At 46.2% G+C, this 15,422-nt stretch overlaps 1 protein-coding gene across 1 annotated transcript in view; it reads left to right on the forward strand.

Annotated features, from left to right (window-relative positions):
* Nucleotides 1-1,628: 1,628 nt before the first annotated feature.
* The window catches only part of LOXL2 (lysyl oxidase like 2), an 85,912-nt gene continuing 72,118 nt past the window's right edge, over nucleotides 1,629-15,422 (forward strand). Inside the window, exons 1-2 of the mRNA XM_060268311.1 lie at nucleotides 1,629-1,760; nucleotides 13,633-14,072. Of these exons, the coding sequence (XP_060124294.1) occupies nucleotides 13,721-14,072 (352 nt within the window). The 5' untranslated portion in view covers nucleotides 1,629-1,760; nucleotides 13,633-13,720. The remainder of the gene's footprint in view (nucleotides 1,761-13,632; nucleotides 14,073-15,422) is intronic.

Genomic DNA, 15,422 nt, shown 5'->3' on the forward strand with positions numbered 1-15,422 from the left:
TAAGCAAATGAACAGGGACAAGACTGGCTGGAACAAGCATCCTCTTTTCCATTCATCTTCAGGTAGCTGAAGAGAGAGAGTAGCTGAAGAGAAATAGTAGATCAATGGGCAGTGCTGGCAACTGGGAGGCTGTGGGATTCCCTCTTCACAAAGCTGTGTCTGGCACCTTCATTATGTAGTTTCCACTGTATGTTTTATCCTGGCCTTTGACATCTGAGACCCGCTGACTCTGCGCCTGAGATGGTAATTTTTTAGACATTGTTTTTCATATTGAATTTTTAATTGTTGTAACTTACTCTGGCACCTGCTGGTGAAATGATAAATAATTAAATAAATAAGGAGGGAATAAAGGTACACCTGATGTTAGGTCCAGTCATGGACGACTCTGGGGTTGCAGTGCTCATCTCGCTTTATTGGCCGAGGGAGCTGGCGTACGGCTTCCAGGTCATGTGGCCAGCATGACTAAGCCGCTTCTGGTGAACCAGAGCAGCACATGGAAATGCCATTTACCTTCCTGCACTTTGATGTGCTTTTGAATTGCTAGGTTGGCAGGAGCTGGGACTAAACAATGGGAGCTCACCCCATCACAGGGATTCGAACCGCCAACCTTCTGATCAGCAAGCCCTAGGCTCTGTGGTTTAGACCACAGTGCCACCTGCATAGAAGAGGCTCATGGAGAGTCTCTTCTCCAAATCCACCACCCCCACCCCAAATCTTGGAGCCAGCAGTCTTTTTTTTTGCCTTTCATTCCCTCCCTAGTATGAGGATGGTGTGAATAATTAAAAGAATTTATATCCCATTTTTCATGTCAAGAAAAGGACTTTTTGATCCAAATGTGCCTACCTGCACAAATAAGACCTTCAACAGAGGCCGTCCTCTGGGTGGCTCTCAGGGAAGGGCCTGTAGTTGGTGGCCCCTCAACTGCAAGATTTAGTCCCCAGGGCGACTCACCTGGTGCCTATTTTGATGTCGCTGAATGTCATAAAAATCAAGGGATTGTAGAGCTGGAAAGGACTCCAGTGGTCATCTAGTCGAACCCCCTGAAGTGCAGGGGTCCCAGCAGGAATCTCCCCTCACTGCTGCTGTTTTATGCTGGTTTTTTAAACTGTGCTGCTTTAAAGTTGGTTTTGATTTAATTTGCGGGTTTTGTTTTGTCATTTTATTTCTCTGTGTGTGTGTCTCCCAGAAACTTACACAGAAAGCACACACTTTTGAGGACTGAAGAATTTGGGGTGGGGGTGGGGAGTGATCACCAATTGTAGTTTCTGAAAAACATCCCGCCAAGAGAGGAATGAAATGAATACATAAATAAAATGACCATCCTGACACCCTTTCACATGCCTTCCCACACCTTTGCCCCTGCATTACAATCTTAAAGTATGAATCATCCAAAGCAGAGAGCAGCCCCCACCCCGGCCGCCCGCCAACTTTTAAATACATGTTTCCTAGAAAGTAGCCAGTTCCGCCCCCTCCCCATCACCCCCCCCCGCTTCAATGTCTGTGCTTTAGGAATGCCACAAGGCAGATCTCAGATTACAGCCAAAAAGCACATGATATCACCCACTTGAGCCTCAGCTGGTGTTGGCTGAGTGTGAAGGGGGTGGGCCCTGGGAGGGGCTTGCCTGCCCTGAGAGAGGAAGACTCCCGTGAAATGTGCAAGGAGAAGAGGCTCTCCTCAACTGCTGCGAGGCTCAGTCCGGGAGAGGCGCTTTATGCAAGAGGATCGTTTCCCCGCAAGGTGTCCTGCCAGTAACTGCTAGGTAAGAGCAACCACTAGAGAATTAATGCGTGTAATGATGTACTGTACTGTACTTAAATTGATGGAGCTACAGAGTCAGCAGCAAACCAGGGAGAGTTACTTTCTCTCCGGGTGTTTGTGGGCACGTGCATTTCTCTCTTGCTTTCTCCTTGCCTTTGGTACCATCTGCATTCAGGAACCTGGAGGAGTCAACATGCAGAGTGTGGGGCATTGCTCCGTCCACCCCGTGCTTTGCAAGCAAAAGGTCCCAGATTCAGTCTTTGGGGTCTCCAGCTAAGACTGGAAAAGACATCTCCTGTCTGAAACTCTGGAGAACCGTAGTGTCTCGCTCTCCGGACTGGCTGCTTCCTAGGTTCTGAGCACTCCTGGCAGAATGTTTTTTTCAGAGACTGGGGTAATCAGCCTCTGAACAGCCGCTTTAGACAGAGCAGCTGGAGACCTGGGAGTCCATTTGCTCTTGCCTTCAAACTTTCTGTCAACATCATGAACTGTCCTGGGCATAAGAGGATAAAATTGAATAATATGTGGGGCCAGGGTGCTGGAAAAAGTTTTCATTACAACTCAGTGCACTCCAACTTAAAATGCAGCTAGCTCATTTTCTTAATTCCCAAAGAAACAATGGGATGAAGGATAGATAGGGATTGTGGCTAACTTCCCAAGCCAGCACTGGGAGTACACTGGATGCAGAGTAAGGGGGAGTGTGAACACAGCCACTTTTCCATTCTTTGTTCTTGGACAAGGGGAGCCAATATACGTATTAAGGTAAAGGTAAAGGGACCCCTGACCATTAGGTCCAGTCGTGACCGACTCTGGGGTTGCGCGCTCATCTTGCATTATTGGCCGAGGGAGCCGGCGTATAGTTTCCAGGTCATGTGGCCAGCATGACAAAGCCACTTCTGGCGAACCAGAGCAGCACACGGAAACGCCGTTTACCTTCCCGCTGTAGCGGTTCCTATTTATCTACTTGCATTTTGATGTGCTTTCGAACTGCTAGGTTGGCAGGAGCTGGGACCAAGCAACGGGAACTCACCCCGCCACAGGGATTCGAACCGCCAACCTTCTGATCAGCAAGCCCTAGGCTCAGTGGTTTAACACACAGAGCCACCTGGGCCCTAATATACGTATTAGGGGGAGATAAAAGTCTGTATTTGAGGAGACCCGTATTCAAACACGCCTGATCAGTTCCGAAGCTCACTTATTTATATTGGGCCTGTCTACATATTTCACCCTAGCCTACCTCACAAGGCTATTGTGAGGACAGAAAGAATTTATGATTTTATTTTATTTTACAAAATAAATCTAAATAAATAGATAGCTACGTACAAATCCTGCTCTGGGGTCCTCGGAGGGCAGCATGTGTTAATGGGAAATGCAAAGATTTTATATATAAAAATACCAATATCAAAATGCTGTGACTTTGCAGATATGAGTCTGTTGCCAGACTGAATCTTTCCACCTTGCAGTCCCTGACCTAATGAGGCAGAAAGAGAGGATTGCTAATTGCCCACAAGTTGGGGCAGTAAGCATTCAGCAATGTTGTTGTTAGTGTTTGTTTCACCTTAGGAAGCCACAGATCAGAATCGTGTGTCAATTCAGCTCTTACAAAATATGGTGAGCCAGACCTGGTGCTTGAGTGGGTTCCCCAACTTCTGCCCCATGACGCTGCTGATGGTGCCACTCTCAGGCTTCATAGTGAATGTTCAGAAGGGTTTGGCTTAAGGGAATCAGATGTGCAGTGTTTGTGAATCTGATAGATAAAGACAAGGCGAATAGTGGGAATGAATAGTACTGATAACCTCACAGGCTAGATATGACCTGAGGATGAAAAATGTGCATTGCAAACTAGAGGCAGTGGGACATGGAGGGGGCACCAGCCATGTAAAAGTGATAGAATCCTATAATGGTAGAGTTTGAAGGGACCTTGGGGGTCATCTAGTCCAAGCCCCTGCAACCACAGCTAAATCATCTGTTTGGAAACCTCCAGGGAGGGAGAGTCTACTGTACTACCTTCCGAGTGAGTGCCACTGTTGCACAGCTCTTGCCATCAGAAAGTTCTTTCTAATGTTTAGTTGGAATCCCCCTCCTTGTAATTTGAATCCATTGGTTCAGGTCCTACCCCTCTGGAGCAGCAGAAAACACAACTTGCTGCATCTTCCATGTGATAACCCTTCAGATATGGGCACAGAAGTGGATACAGTAACTCCAGTTGGGGTCTGACCAAGGCAAAATAGATTGGTACTACAGTATTACTAAGGCAATTATTCAGGCTGAAAGTAAGCTCAATTAGAGGCAAGCGAGACTGAGGAAATGTGTGCATGTGAATGTGGTGTAACACCGGCTTGTGACATGAGATGCTGTGTCAAAAACATTTTGGGAAGAGATGCATTTCCCACTCCCTTGAAATTCTGGGATGTATCTCTAACTAGAGGTTATCCGAATCAAAAAATACAAAAAGAATGGAAAGTCTTTAAAGAATATTTGGAACAGCATAACAACAACAACAACAACAACAACAACAACAACAACAACAACAACAACAACAACAACAATTTATTATTTATACCCCGCCCATCTGGCTGGGTTTCCCCAGCCACTCTGGGCGGCTTCCAACAGAAAAATAAAACACAGTGATCTATTAAACATGAAAAGCCTCCCTAAACAGGGCTGCCTCCCTAAACAATATCAAACATCTCCTGGCAGACATAGATGATCCTTGTAAGATAAAAATTATAATGCTGTTATATGCGGATAAAATTAAAAAGACAATATAATGATGTGGAACTGTGTGTGGAAAACTGGAAGAAATAATGACGCAACGAGTCTAATCAGAAGTCAAGTGTGTTTATTTTTGTTTTGTATCTTCTCCTCCCCCCTTCCCCCCTTTTTTGTTTTCTCTCCTCTCTGCCCCCCCCCCCTTTGAAGTCTTTTTCTTTCTTTTGTGGGGTTCTTTGTGTTAGACCTGCTAAGAGAGAGACAAAGGGATAAAAGTGGAATGTCAATATCTGGACAATCTAAAATGAAGTAATATACTATTACTTAGCTGATGTTAAGCGGGTCAATCGTAACGAAGAAATGTAGTAGTGAATGATATTCTTTTCGTATTATTGTAACTATTACTTTTGTTATTGTGAAATTCTAAATAAAGTATATATTTAATGGGGGGGGAGAAAAGAAATTCTGGGATGTATCTTCACTAGTGGCAAGCAATGTTTTGCCAGAAGTTTGGGTTTTAAGCAAATGAATTCAAGACTTTGAGCATCTACTGAATCTGACTATAGTTCACAAGGGCTTATGCATTAATAACTTTTTAGCCTTTAAGGTGCCTCAAGTCTTCTTGTTGTTTTTGAGTAAAGTGGAGTGATATACTAAAAATGGAGTAAGCAGCTCATTGCTTTGCGATCACTGTTCTTTCAGTGATATTCTTTGAGAAAGAGCAAATAAACAGGTCCTGGGGTGCACATCAACCTCTCTCTTACCTGGAAACCCTTCTGTTCCCCCCCACACACCCTCTGAAAACCATCCAAGCTGGTGGCCACCCTTATATTCAGCCCTTCGGAGTGTGTGGTGTATTGAACAGAGCAGTAATTTTTAAACTCTGCCCTTATTGGGAGTTCCTCAATAAGACACTCAGCAATGGCAAAGAATGCTTCCTGAGTGATTCCCACTCCTATTCATCTTCCCTTGGCCTATGAATGGAAGGAGAGTATTAACACAGCTTTATTTAAGGTGCTCTCTTGATTCTTGTTGGACAGTGATATGACCCCTGAGAACCAGCCAGCTCCCCATGTGAACTGAGCACTCCCCATAGAACACTCCCCAGAATCATTTGCAATCGCCAGGCAAGTGTGTGTGTGTGTGTGTTATTACCCTGCACTTCCCCCAAGGAGCTCAAATCAGCATACATACCATAGTTCTTCCCACCCCCACCCCCATTTTATCCTCACAACAACCCTGTGAGGGAGGTTAGCCTGAGATATTATAATCATCCTAGAGTTACATTGTAAATGTTATGGCCGAGTGGGGATCCCTGATCCTAGTCCAACATCATAACAACACATTGGCTCCACAGAGATGGAGAGGGGGGTGTATTTCCTGGAAGTCAGAAGTTTGAAAACACCCACTATAGATAGTTGTATCCGTCACTCCTGAGCCAGACTCAAAAAGGATTTGGAATGGCCTTCAAATGGTGAATATCCTGAATCAGAGGTGTGTGTGGTTTTTCCAAAGTACTCCCAGATGTGTCTACGAGCTCAGGGGACTGTAATATAAACGTCATTTTGACGGATTCTATCAGGACTGAATGCAGCCCTTATGTAGTGCTTTGGTTCATGGCTCCAGGAGATTCCTGCCTCTTCTGAGGATCAAGTAACAGGTGTCACCTGCTGAAGTGTGTGTCTGGAACCTCTGGAAATGCACAAGGGAGGGCCAAAATTTAGATAAAGTGACTTTGTAAGCAAGATATATACAAAGAGCATGGAGATTGAAGCTGGTGGTAATAACTGGGCTGAGGAGGAGTTAAGGGGGTTATCTGGAGAGTCACAAAATGTCTGTGTGGAAGGCACTTCTATGTAGGAAATGATCTGTATCCTGTGTGTGTAGGTTATCATTCTTTCTATTCATGTCTGAGAGGTATGTGTGTCATTGGCCCATGTGATGAAATGCATGTTTTTCCCCCAGGTCAGGTAGCTATATTTCTTTGTTGTGTGGGGAGCAGGGGAGAAGCAAGGTGTATTGTGTTACTTTAAAGACTAAGAGTGAGATCTGATGTTAGCCATACTCAGAGAAGACCTTCTGAAGTCATTTATTTCAGTGGGTGTACTCGGAATCTGACTATCCCGGTGTTTATAAATGAAATTATCAAGGAAAGATACAGGGGTTAAAGATAAGCAAGATTGGATTCTAGAAAATAGGTGCTTTCCTGTTCACACTTCAAGTTAAGCCCTCTTTTGTAAGAAATGTTGGTGAGATCTTGCTGGAAACTGGTGCTGTTGGCGTGGCAGTTTTCCACTGGAGGTGGGACACTTTGGGGGGCTCCACCTTGGGGGCTTCCTCCGCTCAAGATGGTCACCCCATCTTGCCTCATGGGCAGGCAAGTCCCTGAGCTTGAAGTTCATAATTGTTGGGGGAAATAAATTAAAGAATTCACATTCCACTGTGTGTGTGTGCTTTGATGTTTTCCTAGGCTTGCTGTTCTATATTTTGGCACGTCAGCTTGTAATAGTCTGAATGCTGAAGGAAAAATTGCTGAGGGTCTTGTGAACTGGAACTGGGAACTGAACATGAATGACAGTACTTCATTTTGTAAAGCTATGGGTGTGGACAGGAATTAGTTCCTTTTGGACATGCTGAACTAGAACTAGTTCTATTTAAAAATGAACTTTCCAAACACTGTTGCAGACCCTCACCGTCTATGAATAGGAAGGCTACAGGAATCGTGACTTTATGTGCACCTCACAAAAGAGACAAACCCTTAATCTAGAAGTTAAAAGATAAGGTTTGAAAGAGGAAATCAACCCCCAAGAGCATTTGAACCTCTTGGCTCGTCTCTGGTTTGTGTTAGGGCAAAGGACAATGAACTGAAAAGAAACCCCATTATCTGAGATATGTAGAGTTTAGTGGACCACAAGCACACTGAACCAGAGAAACTGCTTCAAGCTGGCTCTGGCTATGTAAGTTTCACTCAACAGCAAAGAGTACACTCCATCTCACCCTTTGAAAGCAAGTGCCCCATTCCTAGTCCACACTCATCTCTACCTCCCTTACATACAAAAGGTCCCCCAGTGCTATCCCTGGCAGCTCAAGCTAGGGCTGGGAAGATCCTGTGATCGGATGGGGAGGGGAACTTAGGAGCCTCCAGACACAGTTGGACTCCAGTTCCCATGAAACACATCTGAAGGGTCATAGGTTTCCTATCCCTGGTGTAGACAAAGCTCAGCTAGGTTGACCAGTTGTCTGACATGGCAGAATGCAGCTCCCTGGGCTCAGAGATTTAACACCGGCTCCTGGTGCCAGGACTTCCAGTTCAGCATGAAAACTTGCAAGCCCTATTATGTTGCATTCCGGATCAAGATTTCTTCATTGGAGGCTTTGGCCACTCAGCAAAAAAACCAGCATGTAGTGGAAGCTGAATCTCTCCCAGTGGGCCCAGCCAAGCTCCATGAATCTGTTCTGCTTTTACCCCTTTGTGATTTTCTGCAAAGGAATTCACAAAGCTTCTTGTAGTTAATGTAGGGGCTTTGAATGGCCAGCCCCTGTTCTCTGACGGCAGCAGCATTCATACATGACCTCATTTGGAAGCCGAGGTCTCAACTGGCACAAGAACTGATGTGTCTGTTCAGTTTAGCATTGTGGAGGAACATCTTATAGCCTGATCCTTTCTTGATGATGATGATGATAGTAATCATAATCATAATCATAATTCTTAGCAAGGGAGCTCAGAATTATTATCTTCATATTACAGGTGCAGGGGGAGGGGGAGGCTGAGACTAATACGGTACATACTGGATTGCATAAGGTGACCAGGCTAGTTCATGTTTGAGGGGAAAGGTGAATCCAGGATATTCTGACTCGCAGCGCAATCTCTTAATCATTAAAGTGGTGCTTTTTAGTATGCTGGCCTTTGTTGTTGGGTCACCCTGGCTCATGGTGGGTTGGATCAGTGGCACCAGCATTGTTTTCTTTTAGATTATTTGGGTTTGTTTGTTCTTTACGAGGAGAGAAAATTCCAATGAATTTTCAGTGCTGCTGAGCCACTGCTTTTGGGGCAATTGACTGAAAGCCAAACCAAGTTGGAGGTTCCACACAGGCCATCTTATAGCACTGTATTATCTAGCAATACCCAGACCCAACAGCCTTCAAGAGTATTTACAATTTGGATCCTCTCAATTTCTCATTTTTCCAATCTTAAATTCTGTTCTCCACATTTCCCCAGCAATTTGTGGGTTGTTTTTTTTAATCCTCATGAAAATTCATCAGTATTGTAGTGCAATTTCTTCCCAATAAACACACTTTTGTATACAGGCTTGACTAATGTGCACATTTTCAAGCAATTTCCCCTAATATAATGCACTTTTCTATACCATTTTCACTCATCTGCATTTTAATGCATTTCCCCCTAATTTGCTTGGTGGAGAACTGCCTGACAACATTCAGAGAAGTGCAAATTTCAAAGGGTAGCTGTACTGTGGTTCACATAGTACTGGTTGAAGAAGTATGAATTAGGTGGTTTCTTATTAAGTCCTGTTCCACAAAGATGCTTTTTAACATTAATTAAATGTTTCCTGTTTGCAGATGCTTACTGGTTTATGACTTCCTGTTGAGCCAGGGGGCCATGTGTGCTACTTTACAGGTGTTAAAGGTAAAGGGACTGGATCATTAGGTCCAGTTGTGACCGACTCATCTCACGTTATTGGCTGAGGGAGCCAGCATACATCTTCCAGGTCATGTGGTCAGCATGACAAAGCCACTTCTGGAGAACCAGAGCAGCGCATGGAAACGCCGTTTACCTTCCCACCAGAGCAGTCCCTATGACGTGCTTTTGAACTGCTAGGTTGGCAGGAGCAACGGGAGCTCACCCCATCGCGGGGATTCGAACCGCCGACCTTCTGATCGGCAAGCCCTAGGCTCTGTGGTTTAACCCATAGCGCCACCTGCGTCTGTAATAGTGCTCTGTAAAAGGACAGCTTTCTATTTGAAGGGCTGCCTGGCCTGCCAGGTTTAAATATAACCCTAAAAAGAGAAAGTAGGGGCCTTGAAGTTGCTCATCAACAGTTAGCATCTGACAGGAGGCCCAGAGGCTACCTCCTCCCAGTCTTCCCTGCGAGGGTGGGATGTATTAGCAAATGTATCTGTTGGACCATAAGTTCTTGTTGGACCATAAGTTCTTTCACCAGCACATGCCCACCAGTTGGATTCTACATAATAAATATGCAGGGGTGGGTGGGGACTGAGATGTTTAGAATCCTTCCTTAGAGCAGGAAACTTGACTCCAATAATGTTTGATTCTGACCTGGCTAAGGTTCTGCAATGCTCTGAAACATGAAGAACTGCCTTCTTTTTCCAGGATAAACCACACTGAAAAGCTATTAAACCCAATTAATCATCTCTGGCAGTAGAGGAAGGGGATCTGTTGTAATAGCTTTTCAGCATGTGGCTGTTTTAAAGCTTCTGCTTTCATGAGAGCAGGAAATAATAGCACACACCATGCATGGAAGGTGCAGATATGACGGGATCCCTGCATGGCCCTGTTAAGTGGGGCTCTCAAAACTGCAAACGTTGTACCTTTCAGGGTACCAAAAGGTGTACGCCAACCGTCCCAACCTGGTGCCTTCCAGCTTTTTTGATCTACAGCTGTCATCACCCTCAGCCAACATAGCCAGTGATCAGGGATGATGGGGGAAATTTGGAAAACTAGGTTGAGGAATGCTGGCGTTCACATACAATTACACTCACCCCAAATAGCATGACCGGACCTGCTTTGGTAACTCTAACCCCATCTGAGTTTCAGCTGTTTGGATTAAGAGTGTCTCTATTTGAATTCTGAACAGAAGCTGTGCTCTTGCAAGCAAGTCATGTTTTGCTCTATCAGCTCAGGCCTGCAAAGCTTGTCTAACATTGCTCTTTAGGAAACATGGGTGAACCTCCAGGTTCAGAAGCAGTATATCTCTAGATACCAGTTGTTGGGTAACAACAACAGGAGAAAGCTATTGCATTCATGCCCTGCTTGTGCCCTTCCTTGTTGGCTCCTGTGGGAAACAAGATCTTGGTTTAGACCAGGCATCCCCAAACTTCGGCCCTCCAGATGTTTTGGACTACAATTCCCATCATCCCTGACCACTGGTCCTGTTAGCTAGGGATCATGGGAGTTGTAGGCCAAAACATCTGGAGGGCCACAGTTTGGGGATGCCTGGTTTAGACCTTTGGAGTGATCAGGCATGTCAGCAAAACTGGCAACAACATCCATTTATTATTACATTTATCCCCTCTTTCCTCTGTGAGGTAGGGTCAGCTGGGAGACAGTGACTAGCCCACTGAGCTTCTTGGCCCAGTGGAGTTTTGAACTCTGGTCTCCTAGGTCTTACACTCCAGCCACTACACCACATTGCCTCTCCAAGAGTGCAATGCTTAGCAAAAGGCTGGTCTTCTCTTTTCCTCTGTCATTTCCTTATCACGTTTTTTGCACTTGGTGCTGAAAACAGCCTTTTCCCTAGATGTCTGTTTATGAGCTGATTCTTTCCTGTGTTTTGGCGGCTGCTAGGGAGAGTAATCCTACTCTGGGAAATCAAGTGGTGGGCTTCTCTCGCTGCTGCTTGGCCTCGCTTCACGTGGAAGCTATTCCACACACATGGCCCTTCCGACCGCTTCACGTGCCGGTTGCAAGGATGACAAAAGAAATTGGCAGCGAGTGAACCAGCGGGCTCAGTTTGAAGGCAGGCTCATGTTTCTTCCTTGTCTTTTTAAGTCCCTCCCCGGCTGAATCAGAGGGTCTTGAGATGTTCTGAGCATGTCCCTGTGGTTTCAGCCCCTGCCCCCCCACCCCCAACATAAACTGACTTGTTGGCCAGGGAGGAGAATGATGCACAGGCAGGGGGTGGCAGGCCACTCTCCGTAAAATTGGAGAGGGGAGAATCTCATCTGGGTCTTTTTGGTGGTCCTGTGGTTAAAACCAGACATTCAGTAATGGAAATACTCAGTACATGACATCATATCAGGGGCCTTGTGGGAGGGGGATATTCTCTCTATTGTGAACAGTGGGCCACAGAATTTATTTATTTGAGGATCTGCCACTTCTTTCTTCTTTTTTTATTAAACATGGTACAGAGGGAGACACAGAAAGAAGTGAGGAATGAAAGAGAAAGAATTGACCCAACTCACAGTTTAAAGGAACTGTTTGCTTATATCATCTTTGGTTTCTGTTTATTACAACTCTACCCCACCCTTCCTCCCAGGGCAGCCCAGGACTACAAACAGAGAATAATACAATTTAAAATGAAATGAAAATACTTCAAGCATATGAAAACTTTGAGAGCATTTTAAAACAGCAACACAGCGAATAATCTCAAGTCTGCTGGGTACAGTCTCTTTCAGCCAACAAATGCCTGGGTGAACAGGAGTGTTTTAAAATTCCTCCTAAATGTTAATAATGAGGAAGGTGGCTGCATCTCACCAGGAAGCCGCTGCCACGAAGGCCCTGCAACACAACAGCACCAAGCAGGCAGCGCAAGCTGTTAAACAGATCAAAATCCTCCACATCAGTTCTTTTTGGGTGGCAGGCTGGGAGGGCAGGAATGCAGACAAAGCAGCCATGCTCAGTGGATCCAGCATTTCATCATAAATGCTAACAGCAAACTCAGTTCTCTAGGTGTTTTTCTTTTAGTCACCAAAATGGCATCACCTGCAAAAAGATGGAGGTTATTAGTAACCGCAGAAGAGCCCAAACTTTTGCAGAAATACAAAAACAAAAAACAAACCACACACAACTTCAGGGGGGGAACAACTTCTGTTGGACTAAACAGCCCCCAAAACAGGCCAATGAAGGTTAAGCATGTTCAGTCACTACAGAAAGTGAATTGACTATTGTGGGGGGGAAACGACATCAACAACAACAAAAATGAGGAAAGGGAAAAGAGTATCCTGAATGAGACATCCTTTGGATTCATTGATTAAACATCTTGGGCTTAATTTAAACCTTGAGCCCTATTAACAGTGTTATTTAATTAACAGAGTTAAGCGTTTAAGTTATTGAGGGCTTTGTGTTTATATTCCACTGTACTTTTGTTCCTCACAAGTCGGCTGCTACCCAGGTATGTCTCTCCTTCTGCTGTGTGCACTGGATGGTTACCTCCTCCTACCTGGCCAACCCCCCCCCCTGGCAACACCTCCCCCAGCTGGATTGGACCACTGGCTGTGTGGGCGGAGACCACAGGTATCCAGCACGGGAAGGTGGTGCCAGCCTCCAAACTGCTGGGGGCTGTCCAGTGGTTCCCAGGGGCTGTGCGCGACCGTGCAAAATGTGTACCCCTTTTTATATGGGGAACAGTCATTCTTACCTACCACTTCACCATAATGTCTTAGGGTGGGTTACACAGCCGTGTCAAAATGCAATATTACAACCAGTTAAGACTACAGTATTTCTCTTTCAACTTTTAGCTGGCTGCTGGCTTTGGCTGGCCTGGAGAGTTCCCTTACCCTTTTCCTGAAGCTCAGTGTGAGCCCTGGGAAATTCCCCTTGTTTGGAAGATTCCCCTGCCGTTCTCCAGACCCAGGAGGAGGGCAGGGGAACTGACTGATCTTGTGGTGAGTCTCTCTGATGGCTGCGAAAGCAGTGGGATGACTCTCTTTCCTGGGCATCTGAGGTTCAGCACAAGCCATAGAACTGTAGAGTTGGAAGGGAACCCAAGGGTCATCTGGTCCAACCCCTTGCAATACAGGAATCTCAACAATGCAGACCATCCAACCTCTGCTTCAAAACCTCAAAGGAAGGAGAGTCCACCACTTTCTGAGGCAGTCCATTCCGCTGGAACAGCTCTTACCATCAGAAAGTTTTTCTTCCTGATGTTTAGTCAGAATCTCCTTTCTTTTCACTTGAAGTCATTAGTTCGAGTCCTGGCCTCCAGAGCAGGAGAAAACAAGCTTGCTCTGTCTTCCATGTGACAACCTTTTAGATCAGGCATCCTCAAACTGCGGCCCTCCAGATGTTTTGGCCTACAACTCCCATGATCCCTAGCTAACAGAACCAGTGGTCAGGGATGATGGGAGTTGTAGTCCCAAAACATCTGGAGGGCCGAGTTTGGGGATGCCTGGCTGAATCCGTTGCTCAACAGTCTTTAGCAGCTGGCATCCTTCTCACAGCCCATTTCTTTCTTTCCTTCCAGGAAACCAGCCCTGCTGCCTCCGGATCCTCTCTCTACTAAACTCAGCTGATAAAGGACTTGGCTTCTGGGGCTACCACAGTTTCCCAAAATGGAAAGGTTCCTCGATTCCAGCCCAAACCACTCTTTGTTCCCTTTGCTCCTCCTTGCATGCCTGAGCCACCTGACCTTGGCCCAATATGAACATTGGCCGCACTACCCTGAGCAACAACCACAGCAGCAGCTGCCTCCCCTGCCAGCTGACGCCCCTCAAATCCAGCTGCGGTTGTCAGGGCAGAAGAGGAAGCACAATGAAGGGCGGGTGGAAGTCTTCTACAATGGAGAGTGGGGCACCGTGTGTGATGACGACTTCACCCTCCATGCTGCGAATGTGGTCTGTCGGCAGCTGGGCTACGTGGAGGCCGTGTCCTGGAGCCCTGCTTCTAAATATGGCAAGGGAGAAGGTAAGGCTTTTCCATGTTCCTGCGCATGAAGAGCATTTGCTTTCTCCTGCCTTCTGCTAGCAAACATTAGCCCAGAGGCAGGGAACCTTTTCTTAGGGGTCCACATAGCAGTGGTGAGCAGAGCAATCGATGTGACTCTTAACCTTTGTAGAGCAGGTTACAATGCAGGCACACAAAAGCCAGAGGTTTCTACCCACACATCACCACCAGCACCACACCTCTCCATCTGCACAAGCAAGAGGCTTTATCTACAGTTCAAGGTTGCCTTCCATCCAGACAAAAGCACTTGTGGGGTTGGAGCAGGGTGCATCCTGGACAGGAGGGTGCCCTATGGAGAACCCCAAGAACTGGATAGAGGGCGACTCCTGCAGCCAAGCAGGTGCCAAATGTCTTGCTCTGCTTTCCTTTGGGCCACATCAGTGAGACTCAGAGGGGGGTCATGTTGTCTGGCCAGCCCAGGATGTGCATACACACTGTCCAAGCTTGCATCCTGACTTTGGTGCTGCTAATTCAGTGGTTTGACTTCACCCCTGGAGGCACACTCCATTGTCTCCCAAGACAGATGGGATACTACCCTCCTCTCCATTTAGATGACTCAGACAGTGGTTAAACTGAACCCCCCCCCTACAGCTGTTTATTGAATAGCTGGTGCCTTTGGATAGATGTGAAAGCTGCTAGTAAATAAAAGGATGGTTTTTCAGCCTGGATAATTGGAGGCTATGGACTAATCAGCAAAACTAGTGGAATTTGGTGACATTGCTGCATTGTGAAGTGACACTTGCAGATTTCAATGGGAGGAAGCTTGTGATAAAGGTCACTTTATCCTGACCCTTGTAAACTGCTACAGCACCATCAGATGATTGACACAGAAAGGAGGGGGGGGAGTGAGGGTTTTGTGCAGACATGTGCCTCTGGAAAGCCCATGAGCAGGACATGAGAACTATCGCACTCTCCTGTTCATGATCCCCAGCCACTGGTCTTCAGAGACATGCTGATACTGGAGGTATTATATAGCAATCTTGTCTAGCAGCCATGTATGGCCTTATCCTCTTTTGAAAGCTGTCCAGGTTGGTGGCCTTCAATATATATTGCATGGGGTCCCGGGCCATTTTTTGGCAGCCCTTGGCAACATTTGATGCGTCCTGCCCCAACAGCCCTTGCACTGCCTTTCCAAAGCCGGGTAAGCAAGGTGCTGGGCTTTGGGAAGAAGGTGGGAGGGCTCTGACAAGGTCCTAGAGTCCTCCAGGCTCTTTCTCTTCTCAATGCCTAGTTAATGCTTTGACAGCTTTGGGAAGAAGGTGGGAGGGCTCTAGCACCTGCCAGAGCCTCCCACCTTCTTCCAGGAGGGGC

Source organism: Zootoca vivipara, chromosome 15 (assembly GCF_963506605.1).
Source record: "Zootoca vivipara chromosome 15, rZooViv1.1, whole genome shotgun sequence".
Lineage (NCBI taxonomy): Eukaryota > Metazoa > Chordata > Lepidosauria > Squamata > Lacertidae > Zootoca > Zootoca vivipara.